The sequence below is a fragment of the Amphiura filiformis genome, chromosome 19 (genome assembly GCF_039555335.1).
Source record: "Amphiura filiformis chromosome 19, Afil_fr2py, whole genome shotgun sequence".
NCBI lineage: Eukaryota > Metazoa > Echinodermata > Ophiuroidea > Amphilepidida > Amphiuridae > Amphiura > Amphiura filiformis.
In genome coordinates, this window is record NC_092646.1 from 31620394 (window position 1) to 31636343 (window position 15950).

The window sequence follows — 15950 nt, forward strand, 5'->3', positions numbered from 1 at the left end:
GCATTCCCTGGACTTCTTTTATTTGATGGAGTAAGATGATGAGTTACATAGCAGCATCATGCATCCAACATTGGTGTGCGTTGATCTGGCCGGGGGGGGGGGCTCTCATGTTTAAAGTCGTAAGGGACGCACCATTAGATTCTCAGGGGTGGCATGGGAGTTTGGGTCAGGCAAAAAAAAATTTTCGTCTCACTAGTGGGCGAAGTTGTTTTTTTCCAAAAAACTCCCATGCCTCCCCTGGAAATCTAATGGTGCGCCCCTAAGTGTGCATGTGAGCACCCCTAAAAACAACCCTTAAAAAAAGAAGATGTTGGATTGTGAATATCAAACACCAGGCATTGAGTTTTGCAATGTGACAGGTGTGCTGTAAATCGCACGCCTGGATAACCCGAGGTGTGCTTTTAGGTGTGCTGCAAATCGCACACCTAAATAAACCAAGGTGTGCTTTTTTCAAAACTGGTGTATGACTATGATTTCATTTTCAGCTAAAACTTAGCAAAATTTTGTGACAACATACATGTCCTTTTTTTAACTGGCCATGGTTAAGCTCTGGGGTAATGAATGGTGTATACTGCATAGATGTCCCTGGACTTTGGACTTATTGCTAGTGTCATTTGTAATTAATTAATTTTTTTTTAAGGTTTTTTTTGTTTTGGATTTAGAATGTCCCTAGAATGTCCCTGGAACTTTAGAATGTCCCTGGATTTTTTTATAAATTAAAAAAAAAAATTACAAAAAGATTTTAAAAAATTATAAATTCTTGTTTAAAATGGGCAAATTTGTAACTTATGTTCACATAATAATCTATGAATGATTTTAAAATGCATTTGTTTTGTATGCTTCTTTACTTCACAAATAGGTTGTAATGTGAACATCAATTATAAATTTGCCTATTTTGAACATGAATTTATAATTTTTTTAAATCTTTTTGTAATTTTTTTTTTTTTATTTTAAAAAATTTTCAGGGACATTTTAAATTTCCATTTACATTTTAATGACATTCTAAATCCAAAAAAAAAAACTTAAAAAGGTGTAAAAGCTAAAAATCGCACCTCGGCGTATTTTCAGGCGTGCGGCGCGTGCGAATCGCACTCGCACGCCTTAAAACTCAATCCCTGAAACACATCTGTGACAACTCCTGCCATAACACTTATCGTGACCCACCAGTTCATGACCAGTTGAGTCTCCTGAACCTCATCATGACCCACCAGTTCATGAGCAGTTGAGTCTCTTGAACCTCATCGTGACCCACCAGTTCATGACCAGTTGCATCTCCTGAACCTCATCATGACCCACCAGTTCATGACCAGTTGAGTCTCCTGAACCTCAAGTCACTTCGTTAGTAGGACCTAACACTAGGATCCACAATATGCTCAACTATCAGGGCACAGTTCTTTAACCCCAATACATTTGTACATTTATTGAATGACCTTTGAAAATTTAAGTACGAAAACTCACACTCTGCAACTTGAGGTCAAATTCTGCACTATGATTGTTTAATTGAGGTTACTGAACTATGCCATTAGGATGGGGGCTATTGTGGCCCATAGTGTAACTGTATTCCTTCAACACAGATCTCAAAATAAATGTTAGGTCATAGATCATGAAGAAACAAGTTAGATGCTATCTACGACCAAGGTGACACCTTGCTTTTGCAAGATCCTAACACCGGAGGGCTCCAAATCTCAAAAAGTTATCATACCACCATCAGTGTGTGTGAGCTGGGATGACACCTCATATTGTGTGTAAGCTCCTGTGATCCACAGTGACATGGCCTGGGGCCAACGCCATCAATGAGCCTGATCTCCGTAAGTCTGCTTCGGAAACTTCTAATCCTGCTATCATTCATATGGGACATCCCTAAGGTGACAGATCTACTGTGCTGCCAAATACTTGCATAAAGATCAAGTTTATTATTTGACAAATGTTAAATTCTGTGTTCTTTTCCGTTTGGTTTGTCAAATACTATATAGCATACAGACCAAACTTTACTGTTTTATTACATATGCCAATTTTTTTCCACTTATGTTGCCAAATACCAGTGAACCAAAGTTTACTGTTTGATAAATTCTTTACTGCTTCTTTTGACAGTGGTATAGCCATGACTTCTTCAGAGGAGTGGGGTGAAGGGGGGAAAGGCAACTATCAAGGCGGGCAAAATGTGACAAAATTTGTGCAAAATGAGCTAAAAAGCACAAAAAAAGGCATAACATCACATGTTCTACTGTTATGTTCTACCTTCATATCTGTCATTTTTCCCCAGTTTCAGTAAACCAGATCTTGGGTCTTTATACTGCTTCCTGGGAATGGCCAACACAACGAAAGGATTTGGGAATTGATTCCTTTGGCTCAACTACAAATACCTTGAGAGCACATAGAAAACAAATGCTACTGCCAAATATCACTGCCTCATGATGAGAGCTCTACAAATGTTGGGACATGGTTGAGGGGTTTGAGAGACCTGAGACTCAGATTCTCTGGGTCAAACCACAGATCCTGGATGGTCAAACTGCAAATACCTTGAAAAGGCACAGATCACAAATTTAAGAATCACGGAAATAGAAAGTTTTGGTGCCAAGTTCTGCCACCATTTGATTGGAACAGAAATGTGTTTCACTACGGTTTGTTTGGGCTCATTCTGGGCATGATCTTGTTAAAAGATTTCTAGAATTTCTAAGATTTCACCCCTTAATTCAGTCCACTTGTTTAATCCTAACCCAAATTATATTTTTTTTTCTATTTGAATGGGAAAGAAAAAAACAACAAAGGAGAGAAGATGAACAAAAAGTCACTTGGTACCCCACGATTTGAACCTCTGACCCCTCGCATGCCACACAGATGATCATCGACCTGTAGCCACACGGTTGTCCTTGCCCAGCCTGTGTAATCCATGCATGCAAAGTGTTTTTCATAGTGAGCTTTAGTTAGTCGGGTTAGGGTTAATAATCCTGAAAGTAAAACACCTGAAATCTGCATGTACAATTTCAGGCAAATACTTTTCCAAAGCTGCAACTCAAAACGAACGCTTTACATCATCCATCATACACAACCTGACACTCTTTAAAGACTACAACAAGAAACAATATAAAACAAGAAACGATATATCACTATCACAGCATCCCTTAATCTGACATCTGGAAATCTCTAATTGACCAAAAGTGGATGTCATCAATGACCTGGCAACCCTTGCCAATTGAACTTTTCCTGTTTCTTATAGCTGCCCCTGCCTGCCATGTAGCCTGTGGCATTACAATGATTTCCACACAATCTTGGGATGAGTAAGAGCAAGCTGGCAACAGGTACGCAATATTCACTACAGAATTGTAAACTTGTTAACTATTTACTTGCTGAAAATCTTTTCTAGTGCTCCAAAACAACACTGGGAGTAGAGATTACTCAGAGCCCTCATGAGATACCCAAATGCCAGTGATTCAATACGGGGATAGATAGGGTGCAAACCCTTTGATTACTAAAGGCCTGTGACTGCTCCTTATACCATTGACAATGGAGCAAGTCCTCTGATCGCTGAAGTTCAGTATTAAACCAGATTCATTGGGCTGTTTAGCGGACATTGGAAAGTACTGGTAGGCCATGGAATTTTTAAGATGACAACTTTATTGAGGATTCATTTATGTTGTAAGCCATGGGCAGGGACAGGCGATTTGCGCGGAACTTTTTTTCCGCGCAATTCCACGCAATTGGCTATTTTTTTTCCTATGGCCAGGGATACATGCTTTGCACTGAAAAAAGAGTTCCGCGCAATTTGCTATTTTTTTCCGCGCAAATCGCCTGTCCCTGGCCATGGGTCTTTCACTGGCCCGGCCAATGAATGTATTCCTATATGTGACCATCCACCACAAACTGGTCGTATAGTCAGCATTTTCCATTTTGAGATACAATCAAAAACAGTATATGGATTTCTATGTAAAATAAGCTACTGATGTTGAAACCCCAAAGTCCTTACTTGTGCAAGTATACTTGGCTCAGTACAAAGTTACAAACTTTTTATAATTTATGTCCATTTCCTTACCTCAATTTCATTATTAACGCCAACTTTGGATCGGGTTGTATCATCGTATCACTATATTTGAATACATTGACAGAATTCCTCAAAGACACACATAGTCTTGAATAGAACTGCGTGCTAGCCATAGCATAAGCTTTAAAAAAAAGTCCCAAGTTTTGAGATTACATTTTCTCAAAATATTGAGAGCTATCTTAAGAACCACTGAACCAATACTAGACTTGTTTGTACTCATTTTAATGCATATTTCATTCTGATTCTAAATATGGTCATGAAAATTTACAATTCTAGTATTTTTAAATTTCTAAAAAATTTTGGAACTTGTCGTCTGCAGTCAAAACCCACAAGGAGAGTTAAATATGTCAAGCTGTCAATAGCACAATTAAGATTAATCTTCATCTTAAAACACCCCACACCTTTTTTTCGAAATTCTCCGCACCCATGTTTGAACTTTGCAACAACACATTGCACCCTTTTCAATCCACTGAATTGACATTATTGACAAGGCTTTCCTAAAATTGAAGCCAAATGTATGAATAAATCCTCAAGAATAATTTGATTTCCTCTAACATTGCACCTGAAAACAATGAGTGTTATATGCCACTATCTGACTTCAAACAATACAACCTGCCTGAGCACAGTTCATTAACCCCAATATGCTTGTACACTCAGAAAAGGACCTCTAAAAGTATTGGGTACTATAACTCATACCCCTCAACTTAAAGTCAACTTTTGAGTGCTAATTGTTGAATGGAGGTCATGAAACTGAGCCTCTGGATATGAGACCATATTAGTGCATAGTGCATTGCTATTTTACAAGCCAAAAGAGTCTCATTCCTATTTCCACAGTTCAACAAACTCCATTCACTGATCGAAGTCCAACATTGACCTCAAGATGTTTGGGTATGAGTTTTTGTACCCAACTCCTTCAAAGGTCATTCTATGAGTCCACAAACGTCTTGGAGGTCAGGAACTGCGTCTCTGCGGATGCACATGAGTGGAATCGTAGTGACCCATTATGAGTATTATGTTTGAATGCTCTGATGCTATTGCAGCACCTAAACACCCACACAAACCTGGATTGAATCTAGGGTACGATATTCAGGCCAATATTACTGTTAGTCCTAGAAGGGTGGCAACCAGAGAAGTTATCTTTATACCCTTCCCAGAATCCTCTGCAACATGATACATCACCTCATTTCATGAAATGACACCCCCTTACTTTGTGCAGGTTCCCTTTGTTTTCTTTTTTTTCAGAATGAACTGGTTATAGATAGTCAAGAAATTGACATATTTTGCAAGATATGGATGTGCTCTGTTCACTGAGGTAGTTATTTTGTCAGTATCAACCCATGTTGCACTAGTTATATAGCAAATCAGTACAGGAAATTGAAATGTGAGAAATGCATTATGGGAAGTGTAAAACATCTTCTCTAGGTGAAAACTACTCACTAGTTTTGAAAGGTTACCTAGTCTGAATAAAACTTCAGGGTGTCACAAATGCTGCGTTACTTTTTACTGGATACACCACCTGTACTTGTCTCAAATTTTGCAGTGTTGTGAATGGCCAAATTATTAATTAGCCATTACACTAAGGTAAGCTGACAATATTATTTATAAGGTTTCCTGCAGTAGAACGGATGCGCCGCATCTATTGTTTTTTATACCGCATGCCGCCGACACAATTAGTTGTTATCAGCTAATCTGTTTTATCACCGAAAAGTGTGAGACTGATCAATAAACACCACCGCATCAACTCAATACGAAGCCTACCGCGGTAAGCTTCCAGCACCGATCTATTTACATAGGCCTACCTAAAGTCACTGATTTGAAACTCTTATCTTAAAGCATGTTTATATTGTTAATTAACATATAACTGGTAGGGGAAATGGCCTGGCGGGGTTGAAGCTTTTGGATTATAGCTTTTTCAAAGCCGATTGGGAGCCATTCTGGAAATAGGACTCATTTTAAAATCGCTGAAAAATTGGTAAAAATGATTTAACCATAGACCCTGGGTATAACCTAGAAAGGTTTTCGATTTCAACACACCAATAAATGAGCCTAATAGTAACATAATTATAACATTCCTCATGGTAATGTTACATGGGTTATAGAACTGTTTTTATACCGCGAAAACTTCAGATAACTGTCCTGAAAACATCAGTCGCTTCAAATCGCATGCAATACACGGCATGACGGCAATCCACTTTTCCGCATTAAAATATCTGCACTATCGCCTCGTGTTTTCATACACCCCACTGCACGCAAGTGAATTGGCAATCTTTCCCAGTTTCGCGTTATTTCTAGAAAGGAGGGTGCAAGCATTCCCCTGCATATTTTTTTCTACGATATCAGAATCAGAAGTTATGCTGAAAGGTATAGTCCATTATAATAAATCTTCCCAAGAGAGAAAAAATCTGATTTTTATATAATTTTTATATGAGCTTAAACTCCTAAAAATGTACTTATTAAAAATTTTAATAGTATATTTGAAAAACGCTTCGCACAGAGTCGGGGTTTCCCCCTTTACATGATAAATGAAAACATTAGGCGATCTAAAACATGCTTCAAAGTCTTACTTTTTTAATCGAGTCGTATCAATTTCATGTATATGATCAACCAAGCTTCATTAATAAAAATAAGTATAGTCCTGACGTTTGTGACAATGTACAGTATTTCAAATTCAAACTTTCCATTTCGTAGGTTGTCATGATCTGTTTGCCGATACACCTCCTGATTGAATCGCCGCCCCAATTAACATTGTTTGAGCATTCAATAGAATAATGAGATAATCTGTTAATTCTGTTTACCACTAAAGTGTGTGAATTGTTCTCGATTGACCGGGAACGGGACCGTGTTTACAACTCTATCCTAATTGCGAGATTAAATCAATTGCATGGGATTTGGCAGTTCACACATCGGATTTGGCAGCCGTGTTTACAACTCTATCCTAATTGCCAGATTAAATCAATTACATGGGATTTGGCAGTTCACACATCGGATTTGGCAGCCACAAGTCAATATTATTATAATAATCTGCATTGCATTTTCCACTTCGATTTTCGTTTAGTGCCGGCCAGTTAGGGCCTACTACAATAGGGCCTACTAGTGCCGCCCGTACAGCTCAACTTACCGTACTTTGCCTAACCAGACAGTCCATGCCAAAATTGATACTACACCTTTACATTTCATCGAATCTCTTTTTGATGTCTGTCATTTTGAACATCATACTTGAAAGATGTATGCTATGTAGAAACTTTATTTTGCAATTTCATAATTTGCATATTATTAGCATATTTGCAAGAAAAAAACATGAAAATCAATAAATACCTATATTTTTCAAAATTTCAATATTTTATTAGAAATTAAGCATGTAGGCCGTTTGTTATGACTTGATGAATGAAACTGTTAGACAGATTTTGATATTTTTGCTTATTTTTCCTTTTTTGACCCAAAATGTGTAAAAATCACAATTGTTTGGATGACCTATATTTTCTTTGAATATTTATCACATTTCTTAATTTAGGTATAATACAGTGCAGAAAAAGATGTCAAAAAAATCTGTTAAAGCAGATTTCCAATAAATTGTTCCATTTTCAATTTTGGGTTAAATACTCAATTTTCATGCGTGGGATATTTGAAACATAGAATGAAAACATGTCCATTGCACTTTTTCCTCGAGATGTACTATAATATCAAGGTTACGGATATTATAATCCCTTCTTATCTTCACTGATCCATCAGATACCTATTGTTATGAATGATCAATGAAAAGGTTCAGAACTGGGCTACTAATGGTCTTGTCAAGTATCTATAGTTATTTTCATGACTGTGTCAACTCAAAAATCATTCAAGGTCGAATGTAGGAAAAGTATGATAAGTTGAGCTGTAAAGCAAAAATCACTAGCTACCGATACCATCAACAATAGCTGGTTAATACTGTAACAGTAAACAGTTATATTCATCCATTATCACACATTCACACACACTCCATAGATGTTTATAGTTATATTGACCCATGATTTAAACCAGCGTAAACAATGAACATTGTTTATTCAATGTGCACTAGTGCAGAAGTCTGTCGTACCGCCACTGGTGCCACTACTATTAGTGACCATTGATTTTATCGGAAATCTCAAGAGGTGCTAATTGCTACTTACAGAAGTGTGAAAAAATGGGATGAGGTACGCCCCATTTGCGGGATCCCGCTAAAAACTGCAGTGCGACTGGGTAGGCTTTATAAATAATATTGTCAGCTTACCTAAAGTATCAATGACACGAAACATCCCCTTCCTTATTCAGACTCCTAGCTTAAGAATTTAAGAAAAGGGTTTATAACTATGGGACCTAAGCATGGCTGTGAACGTTTATTGTAGATTGACCAGGGGATGGGCTTCAGAGCTTCTCTGCTTGATAACCACAGGTTTAAATCAGGGAACATTTTGATTTTGGAATTAATGCATTTCATAAAGGTATACAGCCCAAAGAGAATGCCAGAGAATGAATTAAATCTGGTAAAAAAAAGCGCAGTGATTTATAGTGCGCTACGCACAGGCACAACGCCTAGACGTTGATCCACAAGCCTCAACACACTTTCCAGGTTGTCGCTGACCACTACGGCCCACATCATTCCATAAACCATTTAACAACAACACAGGGACTTTGCAGCTTCAAGAGCGCACACTCTAGACATTCCACAAATGACCTTCGCAATCAGGATCAGCTCCCCAAGTTTTGTACGGGTTACAACGAGACAATTTATAGCAGTAACTCCCTTGTCCAGGGGAATTTCAAGCTAACTCAATTTTTCCACGAGAGCATACAAAAAACCACCACCAGGGTTCGAACCTGCAACCTGTCATACCTTAATCGAACGCCTTTTCGATTGAGCTAACTTGATTGCATAGACAATATTGAATTCATTCTCGCCTTTACGATTCCCGGATGATTGAGAGTACCAACAACCCAACGAGAAAAAGAACCAAGACTAGATCAGTGCCAGAAGTGGTAAGTGCAATAGCTGCTCTGTGAACATTTAGCAATTTACAAAGTATATATTATACTTATCTACACATGGCAGCTATTGCACTTACCCACTTATAGCACTGAGCAGTCGACTTGTTCACAAAACCCAATGAATAACTGACCATAGTCAAGTCAGTCAATGCACCCTCCTTTCTTGAACCCTTTGGTCTGGCATTTATCTTTTGAGAAGCTATAAATACCCTTCTCTAGTCTATTCCCATCATGTCAGTGACCGATCCTTAAATTCCTCCCCAATCCTTATCCTAAAATACAATATGGCACCCCTTGACTATAGTCAAGTCAGTCATTGCACCCGCCTTTCATGAACCCTTTGGTCTGGCATTTATCTTTTGAGAAGCTATAAATACCCTTCTCTAGTCTATTCCCATCATGTCAGTGACCGATCCTTAAATTCCTCCCCAATCCTTATCCTAAAATACAATATGGCACCCCTTGACTATAGTCAAGTCAGTCAATGCACCCTCCTTTCTTGAACCCTTTGGTCTGGCATTTATCTTTTGAGAAGCTATAAATACCCTTCTCTAGTCTATTCCCATCATGTCAGTGACCGATCCTTAAATTCCTCCCCAATCCTTATCCTAAAATACAATATGGCACCCCTTGACTATAGTCAAGTCAGTCATTGCACCCGCCTTTCTTGAACCCTTTGGTCTGGCATTTATCTTTTGAGAAGCTATAAATACCCTTCTCTAGTCTATTCCCATCATGTCAGTGACCGATCCTTAAATTCCTCCCCAATCCTTATCCTAAAATACAATATGGCACCCCTTGACTATAGTCAAGTCAGTCATTGCACCCGGCTTTCTTGAACCCTTTTGGTCTGGCATTTATCTCCAGAGAAGCTATAAATACCCTTCTCTAGTCTATTCTCATCGTGTCAGTGACCGATCCTTAAATTCCTCCCTGATCCTTATCCTAAAATACAATATGGCACCCCTTGACTATAGTCAAGTCAGTCATTGCACCCGCCTTTCTTGAACCCTTTGGTCTGGCATTTATCTTTTGAGAAGCTATAGACCACTTGACATCACTGTTTATCAACAAAGGCGAGGGACTCGTCTATCGATATGCTCGAACAAGCCGCTACACTGTTCAGTGTCTTTCTTGCACTGTATGAAATGTGGCGGGCGATTTAAAATGCACGTGCCCTTAGCAGACTACGATGCGTACGCACACTGCAGGGCAAAGAACAATGTAAATTGTCATAATGCGCGCGCATACTGCCGGGCAATGACGTCACATGCCAAGTGGTCTATAAATACCCTTCTCTATGATGATTGAGAGTACCAACAACCCAACGAGAAAAAGAACCAAGACTAGATCAGTGCCAGAAGTGGTAAGTGCAATAGCTGCTCTGTGAACATTTAGCAATTTACAAAGTATATATTATACTTATCTACACATGGCAGCTATTGCACTTACCCACTTATAGCACTGAGCAGTCGACTTTGTTCACAAAACCCAATGAATAACTGACCATAGTCAAGTCAGTCAATGCACCCTCCTTTCTTGAACCCTTTGGTCTGGCATTTATCTTTTGAGAAGCTATAAATACCCTTCTCTAGTCTATTCCCATCATGTCAGTGACCGATCCTTAAATTCCTCCCCAATCCTTATCCTAAAATACAATATGGCACCCCTTGACTATAGTCAAGTCAGTCATTGCACCCGCCTTTCTTGAACCCTTTGGTCTGGCATTTATCTTTTGAGAAGCTATAAATACCCTTCTCTAGTCTATTCCCATCATGTCAGTGACCGATCCTTAAATTCCTCCCCAATCCTTATCCTAAAATACAATATGGCACCCCTTGACTATAGTCAAGTCAGTCATTGCACCCGCCTTTCTTGAACCCTTTGGTCTGGCATTTATCTTTTGAGAAGCTATAAATACCCTTCTCTAGTCTATTCCCATTATGTCAGTGACCGATCCTTAAATTCCTCCCCAATCCTTATCCTAAAATACAATATGGCACCCCTTGACTATAGTCAAGTCAGTCATTGCACCCGGCTTTCTTGAACCCTTTTGGTCTGGCATTTATCTCCAGAGAAGCTATAAATACCCTTCTCTAGTCTATTCTCATCGTGTCAGTGACCAGTCCTTAAATTCCTCCCTGATCCTTATCCTAAAATACAATTATGACGCCCGGATCCCAACCCTTGATAAACGCACCACACTCATTATAGGATATTATATTATGCCCATCTGTCATGTCAGGACCATGGATTTTTTTCTCAGAACTTGCACCCTAAATATACAAATATCATTTGTACAATGCATAGTCCACAGCATGGTCCATGTAACATTCAAACCACACTTTTAAGGGGTACTACACCCCTGGCCAATTTTGTGCCTATTTTTGCATTTTCTCAAAATTATAGCACATTGGTGACAAGTAGAATATTTAAATTATCGGGGCAAGGACTACAACTACTGTAATAAAAATTCAGCGACTCAAAGCAAGTAGTTATTGAGTTATTGATCAAATATTGGTTTTCCCTCATTTTTGACTGTAACTCCACAACTGTTGTCTGTGTTGAAATAAAATTTCCAGCGCAGTAGTTGTAGTCCTTGCCCCTATAATATACATAACTTACTCGTCCCCAATGTGCTATAATTTTTGAGAAAAATGCAAAAATAGGCACAAAATTGGGCAGGGGTGTAGTACGCCCTTAAATCCTCCAGAGGAAAATCTCCTCGTCTTGTGGATTCCTGGTCACAGTTTATACTTCTGTTCAACATAAAGTATACAGGTTATCAACTTCACTCATGTGCGACTTCTAACAAATGGCCCTGGTTCCCATAGTATTCCTCATTCAAACCAATTCAATGCACGACCTCGGAGTTACCTGCATGACATTGGCGGGCTATTTTGAAACAGTGATGGTTGCATATGCAGGGACTTCTTTTGAAAGTCCTAAACAAGGTATAGCAGTCGTTGATAGGATATGCAGCTTATAGAACACAGATAGCCTCTATTGGCTACCAAGCTGTAGGGTTCAAAACATCATCTTACTGGGGGAAAAGTAGTATTGGGCTATTCCATTTGATATTTGCATGCCCCACCCCTGTGGAATATTTAAGAAAAGTTTTCACAGAGGGAGTATAATATATGTTCTCAAAAATATGGAATTGGCTGGGGCCGATTATTTTGAAACTCATACACCCCTGTATAATGGCTTTACCATCCATCTATATGGCTTTACTTATATCTTCCACAACTGGAGTAAGCATTTCAAATGGAAGTTACCTAAATGTCGAATGTATTTGAAACTCATACTCCCTCTGTGGAAGACTTTAGCTGAATCTTACACAAGGGTAGTGTGGATTTTAAATGGAATAACCCATTGCATGGAGTAGATTTCATTTCAGTGCATGATATTGCAATAGTAAAATGCATCACAGAAACGACTATGATCTGGCTAGGGCACAGAATTAAAACCAGAACCAGGAGTCGACCGCCATCTTGATACAGGCATGGAGCAAAAATTGGGGGTATTGGGTTTCCTTCGGAATGCGCTTGATGCATTCGTTGTCATGCAAGCGCGACATGGATGATGGGCGCATTTGAGAGACGCACTTGATGCGACCTGCACGCGAGTACCAAGACGCTTCAGATGAGTACACAGAATTGTTTTCGTTCGTCTCCGCGCACGGTCGGCAGGGACCCGAATACCCCCAATTTTCTCCCCATAGCTGACGGCGCGATTGTACGTGGCGGTATAGGGAGTCCCGGTTCTCCTTCTCTAATTCTGTGGGCTAGGGTAAAAAAAGATAAGAACCGCTGGTGTAATTAGGGGTATTATTTGGGTACTGTGTTCACCCCTTACATTATCCAAGTTAGCAAACTTTTTTAAAGGTCAAGAGAATATCCCATGTTTCCTAACATTTCACTTGTTCATCTTTATTGCATCCAAAAATTACCTCAACTCACTGTTGTTCCTCACAACCTCATCCTAAAGACAAAGTCCAACTATCACACAATCATCCACAAATCATCCACTCGACCCTATATATCAAGAGAACCCCATCATACACAATCCATGGATGTAAAGTTCGTAAGTACCCATGATGGACAAGTGTGGGTGTTACCGGGGATGAGCATGTCATAATGTTGAATTGTCATGCCACCTGCATTGTGAAGTCTCTGATCCTTTTGGTTCCAGATCCAGGGTTGCCAAACCCGCGATTTGGTAGCCCAATTGGGCGACTTTTGAAGATTTTCCCTGCGACTTATGACAATTTCCTGTCCCATAGAAACTAATGGTTAAGAAAAAAATTGGGTGACTTTTCAACATTGGCTCCTGCAGCTTCCGATAGTTTCCTGCCCCATAGAAACCAATGGTAAAGAGAAAAATTGGGCGACTTTTCGATTAATTGACCCACCATTCATTCGGGCTGAAATTTTTTGGCAACCCTGTTCAGATCATGATGGAATCTTTCCTATGAGAGGATACATGACATGGGGGCTCCCGGAAAGGCGTAAACGGTTTTACATGGCAAGGTTTTTAATGCCTGAAACTACTTTGAGGGAATATTATTCTTCATAACAACGTGGATGCATCTTTCTCTCTCCACTACATGGGAAGCACATTATTAACTACCCAAATAATAATTTGCTGAGTTATTTTTAATATAATTTAATATTTTTCTTCAACAGAACCACATATATGGTGTGATCAAGCAAAATCAGTCTGAAGTCAGGCATATTCAATTTTTAGTTTTTTGCGTGATTGTATAAAGCATTAGCACAGCTACATTTTGCAGAAAACCCCATTGAAATTGAACATTTAGTTCCCAAGATATGCAGGGATGTAAGTATGCCTGAAGAAAAAACCTGAATATTGGTGAAAAAGCATGTAAATTCGGGCTAAAAAGCCCCAAAATGGGCTGAAAATAAAAAAAACCTGAAAACTTACATCCCTGGATATGACATGGATAGACAACAAAAGAAATTGTTTTCTTTGTTTGGCTATATTTGAAAATCAATATATCTGACTTCCGACTGATTTTGCTTGATCATATCACATATTTTTCAAGGGAGTATTCTGCATGGGTTCCATATACATAATTGGGATTGGGGTTTTAAGGCCGAAAGTGTACAATATTCAACAAAAAACATCACACATTGGCCAATGCAAATTTTGGGCTTTTCCAGTGGAAATCCATACACCGCCTATGAAAGACATGACCTCAGGGCAGTGTTGTAGTCAAGACCTCTATGTCCGAGACCGAGACCGAGACCAAGACCTGCCCGTCCGAGATCGAGACCGAGACCAAACCTTCCGAGACCAAGATCACTCCTTCCGAGACCGAGACCTCTAAGTTCCGAGACCAAGACCGAGACCGAGACCTTGGTTTAATACCGGGGGATTTGGGTAGGGGTGTGCAGCTGGGAATTTGAAAGGAGACCCATAAATGTACCAATTTTTCAAGAAAATGGACCCAAATTTAACAAAATGTGTCTTAATTTTTGCAACTTTTCCTCCAAATTTTGAGAAAATTTCAAAAATGTTGGCTATAGTGGAGGCAAAATTGAGCTATTTTGAAAAAAAGGACCCATCCAAATACCAAATTTGGTCTAGAAAAAGGAGGTCATTGATATACCGAAAGGCTGAAATTGCTACCCATGTTTGCAGCACGTCCCCCATATGGCCATTTGTACTGAGTACCCCACCCCAGCTTAATCAGAGTGGCGGCGGAAGCATTAGCATTTTTGATTATGAAATAAAATTTAAAGCTCACATGAGTCACATCCGAACATACTCACTTTTGAGTCATTTATAACTCCACATATTGTTAAATCCCTAACCTCATACATACCAGTATCATAAAAATGATTTCTGTATCTTTATTCTTAACAATTTCTTCAACATTCATTGAAATTTAGGGTAAGGAAAAAGTAATGATCCACAACAGAAAGTCAAATCTTTTTCTTCAAGTCTCGACAGGTCTCGAACTAAAAAACGTCCGAGACCAAGACTTTTGAGGTCCGAGACCGAGACTTTTAAGGTCCGAGACCGAGACCTTGACATCCGAGACCCGAGACCTGCAAAACCAGGTCTCGAGATGGTCTCGAGACCGAGACCTGGTCTCGAGACCTACAACACTGCCTCAGGGATTGTGAATTTCAAATGGGGTTACCTGAATGGGTGATTTTGGCTAGCTTTATGTGAAATGCCAGCTGAAAATTGTGGAAATTTACAAAATACAGATGCATTTTGGAACAATTTGGTCTAAAATGAGAAAAATTTTGTTTGCAATTCCAAAATCTTATACACCGTTTCTACTTTTTATGGATGAAAGTGGTTGGAGCTAGAATAATTTAAACTGCTGAATTTGGTTGTAATTCCAAAATCTCCCACAGTAGGGGTGTGGTCTTCAAATGGAATGGCCAAATTGGAGAAGACAAACAGAGGTTGTCAGTGTGACATCATTTTCAGCCATCTTGTGGGGAAATCAATACAATTACCTTCAAGTACAAATGAATAAAAATCCCTTTAAAAAGGGATGTGCTGGGACAAGGTTATTCACAATGAGTAATATCATATTTCTTTTATAAAATGGTCAAAATAATTGGAAGTGCAAAAAATTTGGGTGGTTCAATCTAGAGACGAGTACAGGGATTTGCACCCCAAGACAATAGACAGAAATGCAATTGTATTGATTTACTAGCTTTTAACCACAAAATGACGAAAAGGCTGACAGCCTCTATTCCAACGTTTCCAAACTTACATGAGCTGTGCATATCGGAGCAGTAGATAACATCCTCATAGTGAAGATAATGGTACCCAGCCATAGATGAGAGTTCCTTCTCTGAGAACCCAAGAACCTCTGACCCTCTGTGAATACGAAAGATAACAGGTATAACAAAGTTAAAGT

General features: G+C 39.1%; 1 protein-coding gene across 3 annotated transcripts in view; it reads right to left on the bottom strand.

The window, feature by feature from the left end:
• LOC140141182 (uncharacterized) overlaps positions 1 to 15950 on the bottom strand; it is a 574562-nt gene that overhangs the window by 382556 nt on the left and 176056 nt on the right. For all 3 annotated transcript variants that reach the window (XM_072162976.1, XM_072162977.1, XM_072162975.1), the window contains exon 8: positions 15804 to 15910. In XM_072162976.1, the coding sequence (XP_072019077.1) occupies positions 15804 to 15910 (107 nt within the window). The remainder of the gene's footprint in view (positions 1 to 15803; positions 15911 to 15950) is intronic.